The sequence below is a fragment of the Vespula vulgaris genome, chromosome 6 (assembly GCF_905475345.1).
Source record: "Vespula vulgaris chromosome 6, iyVesVulg1.1, whole genome shotgun sequence".
Taxonomy (NCBI): Eukaryota; Metazoa; Arthropoda; class Insecta; order Hymenoptera; family Vespidae; genus Vespula; species Vespula vulgaris.
Window position 1 is genome coordinate 7802424 of NC_066591.1, and position 13846 is coordinate 7816269.

General features: G+C 39.0%; 1 protein-coding gene across 4 annotated transcripts in view; it reads left to right on the plus strand.

The window, feature by feature from the left end:
- The first annotated feature begins 870 nt into the window (after nucleotides 1-870).
- Nucleotides 871-13846, plus strand: part of LOC127064490 (tyrosine-protein phosphatase 99A) — a 328206-nt gene continuing 315230 nt past the window's right edge. The window contains exons 1-2 of one of the 4 annotated variants that reach the window (XM_050995614.1): nucleotides 871-1148; nucleotides 3087-4387. In XM_050995614.1, coding sequence (XP_050851571.1) covers nucleotides 4303-4387 — 85 coding nt within the window. In that variant the 5' untranslated portion in view covers nucleotides 871-1148; nucleotides 3087-4302. Of the gene's footprint in view, nucleotides 1149-2475; nucleotides 4388-13846 lie in introns of those variants that run through there. The other 3 variants (XM_050995616.1, XM_050995613.1, XM_050995615.1) reach the window with 3 other exon arrangements.

Below are 13846 nucleotides of genomic sequence, written 5' to 3' on the forward strand. Positions count from 1 at the left end.
AGAGAGCGATGACTGTAGAAGAAAGAAATAAAATGTAAGGGGCTATCGCTCTGTGAAAAATGATATTCGAAAATATCAGGGATTCACCCTTTCTCCACTCCTTCCTAGGATTATATCCTGTGGCGAACGTTGCCGGGGTGAGATCTTTGTCGCAAAAATGTAAGCAGTAAAGTATCCTCACTTTTCATTTGGGCTTATCCCTTTTTGCCCGTCGGGCATGGCAGCGCATTTTCTTCAGGGTGCCTTTCCTTGCGATCCTTCAGACAAGGTCTCGAGCAACCACTCGACGATGTTTTCGTCTGAAATCGTCATGTAGCGTGTCGTAATCCGAAGAAGAGAAAAGAGAGAGAAGAGAGAAACGAGAGAGAACAGAGAAGAGAAAAAGAAAACGGAGTGACGAGGAAGAAAAAAGGATAGCAAGTGAAAAAAAGAAGATAGGAAGGAAAGAGAGAAAGAGAGAGAGAGAAAGAGAGAGAGAGAGAGGGTTAAAAAAGAAGAAGGAAGAAAAGAAGGAAGGAAGGAAGGAAGGAAGGAAGGAAGGAAGGAAGGAAGAAGAAAATCGGCAAGAGAGGCTGCTCACATTCTATCTCTTTCTCATTCTTTCCTTCAATATCTCCGTCTCACTCGTTCTCTAGCAGTACTCGAAGCAAAGGTGCGCACCCTATCGGTTGATCCCCACCCCAAGCGCAACGTTCTCTAAGGGTGGGGGTGCAGCTGCTGCGCGCGAAGTCCAGCGGCGCGCGTACGTGTGCGCTTGTGTCGTGTTCGCGTAGAGGGTGGGAGAAGAGAGAAAGAAAGAGAGAGAGAGAGAGAGAGAAGCGCGAGCGTAAGCGAACTTTCCCTAACGCTCGATGGCGTACCAGTGCGGATCGTGATTCTGCGGGACGCGCAGCGTCGCGCGTCGGCCTCTCTGCTCTCCTTCATTCTGCCGCTTATACTTCGCGTGTTCTTCGTGTATCGCAAAGAAAGAGAATAAGAGAGAGAGAGAGAGGAAGAGAGATAGGATAAATAGATATAGAGAGAAATGGAAACTTCGATCGTATAAATTAGTTTTGCAAGAGCGACAGAGAAAAAGAGATGGAGAATTAATAAAGTAAAGTAAGAAAGCGCGGAATTATTGGGGGAACGTCGTTTTCGTCGTTAAGAAGGTACGAATCGCGAGGATCGTGATAAATAAGGAAATTTAGATATAAAAAGAAATATATATTTATATTTATATATATGTGTGTATATATATATATAGAGAGAGAGAGAGAAAGAGAGAAAGAGAAAAAGAAAGTGGGATTATTTGAAAATGCGATTTACTTTATCGCATCGAACCGGCACGTTCCGTCGCTTGGGCAGCCCGCGCGGAACCAACGATCGAGAGAACGCACCGTTCAAGGTCAACGGCTCTTCCAAAGCCCTTTTCACCTTGGTCCTTTCTACGAGCGTGCTCCAGGATACTCGAAGAAACTAACTTTTGTCGTTACTTTCTTTCAGCCACTTCTTTCTCTTTTTTCTCCCTTGTAACTCTTTCTATTTCTCTTTCTCTCTTTTACTCTAATTCGTTAGCGAAAAAAGCGAGAAAGAGAGAGAGAGAGAAAGAGAGAGAGAGAGAGAGAGAGAGAAGGAGGGAGAGAGAGACAAAGAGAGAGGACATTTAAATCCTACCTACGCGAGGTGACTAGCCAGAGGTGCCGTTCACGCGCTCGCCAAACCGATTAATTAATCTCAACGCTCTGTGGACCGTTAGTAATTGCCTTTTTCCAGTCTCCTCGTTTCTACCCTCATTTTTCCTTTCCTTTTCTCTATACAGTACAAAGGAGAATAGGACGAGAGCAAGCTTAGCTTAAAATATTAAATGCTCGACGAAAGCAATGTTTATTAATTAGCCAGGACATTAATAATACTGGATTTTGCTTACACGTTGCCATCCGTTTATCTGATAGTTCACGAATCAATGCAATATTTTGTCAGGGCTGTGCGCGAAATTATGTCGGATAAAAAATATAAAATTAACGCGCCAACCAGGTGCATCATTCTGTATCGCGTGTACGACATTTAAACGACCGAAACCGAATACCGTTTACGAACGATCGCAGAGGGATGTTAATACACGGGGATAAAGGAGGAGGAGGGGAGGAAGGGAAATAGGTGAAATAGGTGAACAAGTTATCTCTCTTTCGCGTTTTTCGTATTTTCATGTGAATTACTCGGCTTGTCGATCTGTGACGTTTGTTGGATAAAAGAAAAATAATAAATAAATAAATAAATATATATATATATATATATATATATATAAATTTAGGAACGACTCGACATTTTTTATTTCTATACGCATCGACAATATTCATATATTTTTTCGCGATTATTATTTTTCAAGAGATAAATCAAACACATCGAGGATTTCGAATTGAATAAAAAAAAAGAGAAAAAAAAAAGAATATTTTCATTAATAAACGATTTCAACGATCAATCATTTACAAAGCTTGCATATAAATCTAATGTGTAAGAAATACAAAAGATTGTTTAGAGAGTTAAAAAAAAGGATCGAATCCTAGGAACACGTCTTTCCCTTCTTCACGCTCGAAAGCATATCGAATTCGAGATTCAGCTTCCTTGGAGTCACCTGGCAGTGGTCGGACCGGATCCACGCTCGATCGCGTTTTACTATCGCGATCACTCGAAGAAGATCTTCGTCCTGGTCTTCTTCGTCCTCTTCGTCGTCGTCGTACTCGTCGTCGTCGTCATCAGGTGAACAACGTCGGGAGATCGTAAGGCGGCCAACTCGGGTGGACTCATTGTCAGTGGTATTTCCAATTGGCCCGTTGCGATCTCCGGGAGTGAAACCGGTTCGACGACCAGCCCTGTCCTCGTCCCTCCGTCCTTCCTTCTACCCCTCCCCCACTACCCCACCCCTTTTTCTCTCTTTTTCTTTTACTCTCTGTTTCTCATTCTCTCTCATTCTCTCTCATTCTCTTTCTCTTTCGTTCTTCGTCCGAGCTCAACTCTCTTTTTCTCCTCGCTCGATCGCTCTCGCCTTAGCAGCGGACTTGCTGCTCCTTCGCCCCGGCTACTAGTTCCAACGTCGCGAGTATTTTCAGTGCTCACGAGACTCTCAACGTTCTCCACGAATGATCACCACGGAAGTTACCGACCGGTTTCGCTTCTTCTTCTTCTTCTTCTGGTTCTTCTTATTCTTCTTATTCTTCTTCGGAGTTCCTCTTTTCCGCGAGTTCATTGTCGAAACATCCTGCAGTGAGTGAGAAATCCCGTCTATAATCGATTCTTATGAACTTGGATGATATTAAACGAGTTCTATTGTGTTCAAGTTAAATCCGATCGGATAAGATTTCTACGAAGATTTTTTAATTGTGTTTACATATTCATGAACTCGAACGGACCGAGAACAAAGTGACCAACTTGGAGATTCTTTTTTTTCTGTTTTACGAGACAACGAAAGGATATTGAACTTTTTTTGTCGGCCTCGAATTGTGTTCTGTCAACGAATGTGAACAAAACAAGCTTGATAGACACGAGTGAATTGTGAAAAGAAAGAAAGAAAGGAAAGAAAGGAAGAAAAGGAAGAAGGAAGGAAGGAAGGAAGGAAGGAAGAAATAAGACGCGAGTGTCGTCAGTAACACGCGAAATGCACCCTCCGGATCGTTGCGTGCGCGTCGTCGGAGTCGCGCGCTTTTCACTCGCATACGCGAATCTCGACGATGAAACGTGTCGATATTCGTCATAACAATTTTCAGAGAAGATCGTACGACAGTGTTTTTCTATAGGTTAACGAACGTCTTCTATAAAAAGGAAAGGAAGAAAGAGAAAATATCTGATAAAGTCTTTCGACTTCGAACTATGAAACGGACTGTACTGTGCACGATAAGACCCGGATAAAACTCATATACAGAGACACAGACACAAAGAATTCCTCTTTTTCTTTCGTAGTGGACATGTGCGTGAAATGGATTCACCACGACCTTACCGGTTATTCGTTCGAGTTGTTAGTTCGCCGCGTGTGTGCATCGAGATTATAAGTATAGATCTGTTTTAGATAAAAGAGGAAGAACAGTTGCAAATATTACGAGAGAGAGAAAGAAAGAGAAAGAGAAAGACCTGTCTAAGCGTATGTGTGTGTGTGCATTTATGTATTCGGGTAAACACGCCTATGCTCGAACAACAACCACCAACGGTGGTGACGCGTAACGGCAGTCGCGTTTATCGAATTAGGCTTAACGTCGTCGTCGTCGTCGTCGTCATCGTTGTCGTCGTCGGTGGCATCGTGCGTAAGGTGGCAATAAAATTCATTCGAGCATCATGGATGCGTGGAATCGCGGAAGGATTATCTACGCTTATCTCATATGGGTCGTCTTCAAGGCTACAGCAGCTGGAGGACTGTCCGGTGAGTAAAACTTTTTTCTTCTTCGTCCTTTTTTTTTCTCCTTCTCTTATTTTTCTTTCGATCCCTTTTCAAGTCCTTTCTACCTTTCTCCCTTCTTCTTTATATTTCTGATTCGATAAGAGTCGTCGTACCTCGTGAAAAACTACGACGACGGATATTGCATAGGCTGGATAAAGATAGGCAGAGAATAGGAAGAGAGCGAGTGAGATAGATTTCTTTATCCCCCACGGCAACTCGACGATGGACCGAACGCGAACAAACTTTTCCGATAATGAAGTAACTTTTGTTACGTGGCGAAGTGTTACTTGTAGCTTGATGCGACAGATATAACGTAGCTTCTCGACTCGAAGCTAAGAAGAGAGAAGGATAAAAAGAGTATAGGAGAGAAAGGGTGAGAAAGAGAGAGAGAGAGAGAGAGAGAGGGAGGGAGAAAAAGGGAGACAGATTCATTGGTATCGATCGTAATTAAGGCTCCACGTCGATGCTAACGATCGCTGTTTTCGATCGTTGACGGTGCCAGGGTGATGAGGAGGGTGGCGATTCTTTTCACCTCAACGTCGATAGGGAAAATAACGTTTCCTCGTGAAATATCGGTCGCCTGAAGTGTATCGAGGAGGATGGGAATGAGAAAGGTCGTTCGAATACGAGAGAAAGAGAAAAGGCAAAGTCCGCTTTTTGAGAGACATAACGCGACTGTCATTTTGATCCGAGCGTATATTTCGTAGATATGCGTGTGTAAGAGAGAGAGAGAGAGAGAGAGAGAGAGAGAGAGAGGGAAAGGGAAAATAGAGAACCGTCGATGCTTTTACGCTGAAAATCGTAGCTTCTGCTTTAATCTTCCTGACGGCGACGGTGATTATTACGGGACGCGGAGAAATAGTACGTCGAAATAACGGAGAGAAAGCATTTTTAATCACGGCACTCTTGAGCCGGTAAATATCTGCTCGTGCTATGCTTCGTGGTAAAAAGAGATAGATAGATAGATAGATAGATAGATAGATAAAGAAAAAGAGAGAAAGAGAGAGAGAGGGAGGGAGATTGAGGGTGCAGGATGAGAGTTAGAGAGAAAAAGAAAAAACTAGTGAATATGAATGTATGCAACGTTCCGGCGAAGGGTTCGACGCGAGAATTACTTTAACCTTTTCCTTCCCAACGAGCGTGCAAGCTGCCCTCGTCGTAACTGTAAACAACGATGACGAGATAGCCTCTTTCCCGCGCCCGCGCGCTCGTTCGCGAGAGAGAGAGAGAGAGAGAGAGAGAGAGAGAGAGAGAGAGAGAGAGAGAGAGAGAGGGAAAGAGAAAAAGAGAGAGAATGCGAAAGAGAGAAAGAGAGAGAAAGCAAGCTTCTTTTATCGCGAAAGCGAACAACCTCGTGTATCGGATATAATGTAGACGGCGCATAAATTATGTGGAGAGACCTTATCGGCTTCGATTTAATTAGCTGTCCATTCCGTAAGAACTTATCGTGCGGTACGACGTTACGAAGTTTACGTGTACTCGATTTCCGTCGAAAATCTACCAAAGTGAAATGTAATTAAAATCAAATAATTATAATAATGATAATAAGAACAATGACAATAATTTCTATTTCTATGTATGTCGGTCGATGAGTTTCATAAAAAAAGTGTGTATATATATATATATATATATATATATATATATAATGTCAATAGTCTTTATTTCATTTTCTTCTTCTTGACGAACAAACATTTTAAATGACCATTATTGTACCGCGTTGAAAAGATCCATCACGATTTATCCACAAAGACGATTACACAAGCTTGTTTTCCAAGGGAAAGACGTAAGTGTAACGTGAAATCTCATTACCGCAAGCCTGACCACGTAGCTCAAAACCTGAATTTAATCAGAGCGTTCGCAAGCATTAACTCGCACTTGTTCGTAATATCCGTAGCTCTCTACAATATTTCTAGACGTTGGTGAAAGTGCAACTGACATTAACGAGTATATAATATCTATTGATTATAGCTGAATACTTAATAAAAATGATGAATCGCTTGAATCACAAAAAATACTAAAGAGGGAACTAAATTATATCTTTTATTAATAAAGAGTAAGAGTCTATAGACAATACAAAATTTATTATTAACGTGTTCAACGTTGAAAAAAAAAAGAATATATATATATATATATATGTTTGTATACGTATCACTTTACACATCAGCTATTATCAAACTATCCGTATACATTTTTATTTAATTAAAATGTAACAAATGTTACGACATTTCGATTCATGTCATTTAATTTTCCTCAAGGGAAAAAAAGAACGCTATTTTAATTAAATTTTGTTTTGAAAGGGTCTCTTCAGAAAAATCAGGTCGTGTTTACGACCTTTCGGGCACTTGATAATAACTATATAAATGATGTATTTTACATGGTGAAAATGTTTCTCTTTTCTTTCTTTTTGGATTTATTAATATCGTTTTAACTAGCGTTACGGCGTTAACAATATTAACGAGCCGAGCAAGTGAGAATATGTTATTAATGAATTTAATTACTACAGGGGGGCATCTGTCGAAGTAATGATAATAGTTCACGTGTACCCATTAGAGAGAGAAAGAGAGAGAACGAGAGAGGGAGAGAGAGAGAGAGAGAGAGAGCGCACGAAAGCGAGAGAGATCACAATCATCGAATATATATTCGAAAGCTAAAGCGTAGCTAACGAAAATCAATAACTATATATTTCTACTCGTGCATTAATCTTCGATTGGAACGGTTCGATTTCGGCCGACTAAATCGAGTTATTAAAAGGCCGTAACTTTTTGCTGGCCATTTCGAAACGAAGATAAGCTGTGAGAAATCACCAATCGAGCTGGTCGACGATGATATTAACGAATAATCTGCTAAACGATTATCGAAATTGTACGATTATCATATGAAATAACATATGTAAGATAGAGATAAAAACGCAACTCCAAAAAATAGGATATCGATCAATTGATCAATTGAAATCATCGTAATTAAAATTATTATCATATGATTTACGTTGACCGAAAATGTTCTCTCTCTTTCTCTCTCTCTATCTATCTATCTATCTATCTATCTATCCATTTATCTATCTACCTATCTCTATCTCTCTCTATTTTCTTTTTCTTTCTTTCTCGTACACTTTTGGATTTATACCGTGAAACGAAACCGAGTTAACGTAAACACTTGAGGTTAGAGCCCTTTCGTTCCTATGCTTCTTTTTGTTCTTCTTTTCTCTTTTTCTTCCTTCCTTTTTTTATTCTCATCTCGTTTTCTCTCTTTCTCTCTTTAAACCGCGCATCGGTGTCGGTAAAGGCTTTTCAGACCGCAAATAGAAGGCTCGATGACGAAGTATGTGTGCATTCACAGATGAGCTATAAGTACGTTGTACGTACGTACATATATACGTAGATACAATCCTATGTATAATCCTATACGAAACGCTCGAAACGAAACTGCTGCGACTTTTGCGAATTTGAAAAGACCACGTGAAAAGAGCCGACTACCTATCGTGTCGTCGTTACTACTATTCCTGCCAGCTTTTGCTTGTAGTGCATTTACTTCTATACTATATCTTAATACGATATATGTTTATTAAAAGAAGACCGTATTCCGTTAGAATGTTGAGAAGTTGTAACTTCTATTGCTTGTTGCTCCTAAGAAGCACGAAAGGAAGATAGTTAAGGAGATGAAAGGAAAAATAAGAGAAAGGGAGAGAAAAAGAAAGAGAAAGAAAAAGACATAGATAGATAGAGAGAGAGAGAGAGAGAGAAAGAGATACGGTGGTCGAAGTTTAATTATTGCGTTAATTATTGTTGACATTTATAATACGAGGATGGATAATCAAGAGAAGATTCCTCGTCTCGCTAAACAAGGCGAAGGCTGCCGTGTTTCCTCGGAAATATCGGTCTCTTCGTGTAATTAACGTGATCTATTCGTGGCCGGGATTTTCTCAGGGTGAAACGTTAATATTCCTTGCTTCTCTCTCTCTCTCTCTCTCTCTCGTATATACATACATTCTCTTCCTCTTAATTAGCATTTATTAAGAACATACAAGTATAAAGAATTTTATGTAAAAATGTTTTTACATAATTGATTGTTAAACTTATTAACAAAATGGAATCATAATTTAAAATGAACGTGATTGTGAAGCGATGCGAAAAGAAACTAATGGTTCGTACTACTAATGAAATACAAAGGTCGAGTAACGAAGTGTTGAAGTTGGTATCGAGCAGTTACGAAGATATACGCCGATAGGAAAGTATAGAATCGCGAAAACGTTGGGATATATTTTTCTTTAGAATTTCATATATATTAAAAAAAAAAGATGTTGAGTGTTTTCATCCATCAAAGAGGTAATATTTGAAACGTTACAAATAATAGGAAATCGTTCATACATATCTTGTTCGTTATTTGATATTTAATCGATTATTTTAACGTTTCATTATGATACTTCGATCCAACGTCTATTATTAAAATATAGAAATTATCTTATAATTGATAGTATAATAAAGTAACAATCCCTTTTCTAAGTTAAACACAAACTAAATTGAAAACGTTATCGTACTTTTCATTATTGTTAGAAAATTTGATGTAAGCGTTGGATGTAATTGCGCCACCGCAAATATCGAGCCCGACCTGACAACGACGGAGGGTAACATTTCAAGGGAATTCATTCTCCATGCGGCATACACGCGAATTAATGTTTGTGTAAAGCTTCGGCGGAAGAACGACGAGGGCGAGAATAACGACGACGAGTGGTAGACTTATATTCTCCACTACTGGGTACTATACCTATCAACCTGTAGATTTTCATTAAGCTTTCCGCTAGAATAGGTAAAATGCTTTTAGTGAAAGCTTTTGAAGCGACGATTATTAAAAAAAAAAGAAAAAAAAAAGCGGTGCTCGTTAATAAGATCGCGTGAGAAAGAAAGAAAAAGAGAGAAAAGGTAATAGGCGATTGGTATGGAAAAGAAAAAAGCAAAAGTAGGAACAATAAAAATGAAAACAAATAAGTTCTTTGAAGGAATTTTTTGATCAGACCAGAAAGAAGGAAGAGATGAAGAAAAGATAGGTCAGAATTTTAAGCGACATAAACGAGAGAAACGAAACGTATGTTATATTCCAGTCCCAAAGGCGCTGCAAAAATATGTCAGCCGGAAAATGGGACACTAACAATCGTACCGTTCTGACCTCCTTATCGTCCCTCTCGACTCGACACCTCTCATGGCGCTTATAAATCTTACCGTTACCGTTAACGCCTATCTGTGTGCTCTATATACGTGTTTCTCTCGCTCCGATCCTTTCCATACATATACATATACATATACATACACATACATACATATATATATATGGATATGTATATGTATATCTAGACATGCGTATACATATGCACATATAGACACATTGCCAAGCTTAACGTCAGCTTTAATGAACACTTACGAGTGAATATCGCGCTAAATGTAACGCCCTCGCGATGTGGTAGAGACGAGAGGGAAGTAAATGAACCGTCCACCACGAAGAAAGGTCGCATTCCGGAGATAGTGGAGCGTTCTCTCTGAATTAGACCTAAGGAATGTAGGTATCTACGTGCACGTTCACGTATATACTTATATACGCTGAAAATTTACAGGGTGTGCGTATACGAAACGTATGTATCTGGGATGTACTCTGACTACATCCGTACACTGTGCGACCTCACTATCTCTATCTCCCTTTCTCTCATTTTAACAAATGTTTGCATGTGTTTTGCTCTGTCAACCACGTACCTACTTTCTATATATGTGTATATATATGCATATATATATATATACATTTATATCGGAATCGCAATTAACGGCTACATTTCGCAACATTACTCGTTTGATTTTATACTATATCTTCCTTCCTTCCTTCCTTCCTTTTATTCATTTTTGGTCATTCCCAGTTTCATCGATAAGCGATTTTTAATTCTACATGGACGTTACTAGCAAACGTGTTTTAGACATTGCGAAAGAAGACGAATTGGAAAATGAGGTTTAAAGAGGTTCAAGAGAGAAGTAAAAGGAAAGGGGGAAGAAAAGCGGACGAAGGATGAAAGGAGGCTGATGAAATTGCAGAATTCTCTTCCAGAAGCTCGAACGGCTATCGATTAACTATCGGAGATGCCACCGCGACGAGCGCATGACGTTTCGAACGAATGTTAATTGGAGAAATTCTTGGATAGTACTTGGTGATTCGTTATCTCGAAGACGGTGAGGAGGGATAGGAGACATAATTTTGACCTCTTGCAAAAGAATTCATGACCGAGTGAATTTATTATGAAGCGACGACGTCGAGTCCTTTCTCGATGGGACTTCGAGTTTTCAAGTTTTTGAGTTCTCTCATCCCTTTTACAAATTCCATTGCAAAAATATGAATTCTTGGAATTACAAGCTACGGATTCATAACCGTATATTTTGTCGACGGGAAGAGTTTACTTCGAAATCTTACGTGTGTCCCGTTTTCACGAACCGCTTCGGGGTACATATTTTATTTCGACGCGTGGAAGAATTCAGTGTGTACGCGTAACTTTGTGCGTCTGTGTATACGTACCGTATACCTACTCGTTCGTATAATTTTTTATAAAATATACTACGTCATAGATTTTCTACCTTTTCATACAACCTCCTTCGTAGATTACATACGACACAAAAGGGAGAATAAGAATTGTCGATCTCCTCTCTTCGAGATCTCGATCTTTTATTCCTAGCATCATAGGCGAACGTTAAAATTCGATTTAAAAATTAAAAAGCCAATAAATCGTACGCTATTTCGAGAGAATCGAACAACACGACAATAGAGACCGCACAATAGACGTTCGTTCATATACCCATAGATCGTTCATATTACCCTCCATTATACCCCTAAGATCGATCCGAAGAATTTTTATTCGCAAATTATCGTCGATCATTGATTAAAAATTGAAAATGAACTCTTCGTTCTTCTATGGACTTCAGTTTGAAAGTCAAAAGCGATATATTACGTTGCTCTTTTTAGATGATATTTCGTCGCTGGAAACACGGGCCAAAGTCTCGGAAAGGAAAAGTTCTCGTTTGATCCTCGAAGCGTTAGCGTTTAAGAAACGCGCGAAACGTAAAGGTATTACGTAAGGGAAATATATTCAAGTAGGAGAAGAAGAAGAAGAAGAAGAAGAAAAAAAAGAAGAAAAAGGAAAAGAAGAAAGAGAAAAAGAGTCGGGGTTGAAAGGATAAAACGTAAAACGACGTCACGGATCAGAGAGCAAAGCCAGTCAAAAATGAAGAACGCACGTGCGTTCTATAGATTTCGTTCTTCGTATTTCACGTAGATACCTACCATTTAGGATGCATCAAATTTGGAGGAAACCAACCCTCCTTTCTCTACCCGAATATCCCGTCCAACGTAATTATCGATATCTTCTTGCCAAGACGTGGCCGTATATCTAATCTTACCGGGAAACGACTGATTCGATTTTCAGCAATGCTACCCCATAATACGGAGAAAGCGCTTCTCTCTCTCTCTCTCTCTCTCTCTCTCTCTCTCTCTCTCTCTCTCTCTCTCTCTGAAGGCGTTATCATTGGAACTGTTATCGTCGTTAATTTCATAATCGATATCAATGAATCGTACACGCGAGAATATGATATACATTTAAACGATAATTTGAAGACATATGTATAACTTACTAAGGTAGATGCAATTACGAGAAGATCAAATATTTTTCTAGGTCATTCTAGTAGAGTATAATCTTTTGGCAAGAATCCAGATCATGGTCAGTGGCTCGTACCCTCGTCGTTTTGCCGACCTATGTTTTGATCACGATGGTATTTACGGAAAAGAGATCGGAACGTGTATCTTTTTTCTTTTTTCTTTTCTCTTTTTTCTTCTTCTTTTTGAAATGAAATTCCGAATTAACGTCTAGTTTAGGAGATTAAGGAGAGTAATGGACAAAAATTTATATGAACCGAAAAGATTGTAAAATGGTATTATCTATTGTTACTCTTGTCTTGTGCCTGAGGATATTCGTTTCATCTGACTTATACTAAAAGAGAACTCATGGTAAAGTGAGAACTTTGTTAGAAATAACGTCAAAGGATTCGGTGAGGCCACGTCATTTGCATAAGTATGTTCGTCTATGCATTTATATGTTGAGTATGATATTCTTAGTATAAAAGAAGAGAGAGAGAGAGAGAGAGAGAGAGAGAGAGAGAGAGAGAGAGAGATCAATGATGATCGTTTCGTCTTATGAAACTTAGAAAAGAGATGGTAAAGTAGCACCCAAGGGACCTCGAGTTTTATTTCCCAGCAACGTCGTCAATGATTTACGTCCGATCATAACGAAAGGGAATTAATTCGAAGATTTAAATCCTTCGGAGATGAGGTTGGGAGTTCGCCTTAGAATGAAAATATCGATCGACGAGAAGAAAAGAGAAGGATAGAGAAAGAAGACGAGTAGAAAGAAGAAAAGATGGTGGGAAGTAAAATGAGGGAAAAGTAAGGTGCTCGTGTGAATGCCTTTGCGTTTGCGATAAGTCGGACCAGTCATTGGTATCGATGAAATTGAATTTCTCAAGAGCGATTAAGAATTGAACGAGCTTGTCGTTCTCCTTTTTCTTTTTCTTTTTTTTGTGATTTCCGTAGGGAAAAGAAGTGAAATAATTTGCTAGCTCGAAAAGAAAAAAAAAAGAAATGACGGATTTTCATTTTACGTTCAGATTATATTTTATTTGTGGAATTATATTTTTCATTTATTAAATACACACAAACTATGTATATATGTATGCATGTATGTATGTATGTATGTATGTATGTATGTATGTATGTATGTATGTATGTATGTATGTATGTATGTATGTATGTATGTATATACGTCGAATTGTTTATCTAAGTTATTTGCAATAGATACAAACTACTAGAAAATATAGCAATGATCAAATGAAACATACAAACATGATTGAAAATGGTATAATGGTGATCGAACCATGGTTAAACAGTATCTATCTTGACTCGGCCCTTTTACTCAAAAGAGTTACAAGCTTCGCGCTAGATAAACCGTCATTCTCTGTGTTCGCTCATAGCTGATTCTCGATAGAGCGTATAGAATTAATCAAGCAGGCCGTGTACGCGGTCTGCATTATTGTGTATGCCCGTGCGAACCAACTTTACCAGGGAGCTTTCCGCGTTGCTCGTAATACTTCGTGAAAGTCAGCGTTCCAATCGCAATCCCTTTGTGATAGCATTGTGATCGCATGTCAATGGTAAAGCTTCGTCGTTTCGTTAACGATTCTCTTCGAAATAATCGAAGCTACCTTCAGATTTATAAAAGCGACCGATTGTGCTCGGTTGTTCTTCGTTCGACAATAATGATAAACTTCGTTGTAAACTTTCAAACTCGGCTGCTTTTCCAAATGAATTTTGTAATCTTCTTTAACTTAGTAAATGTACGCTCGATACGGTACATACTTTGTTCTTCAA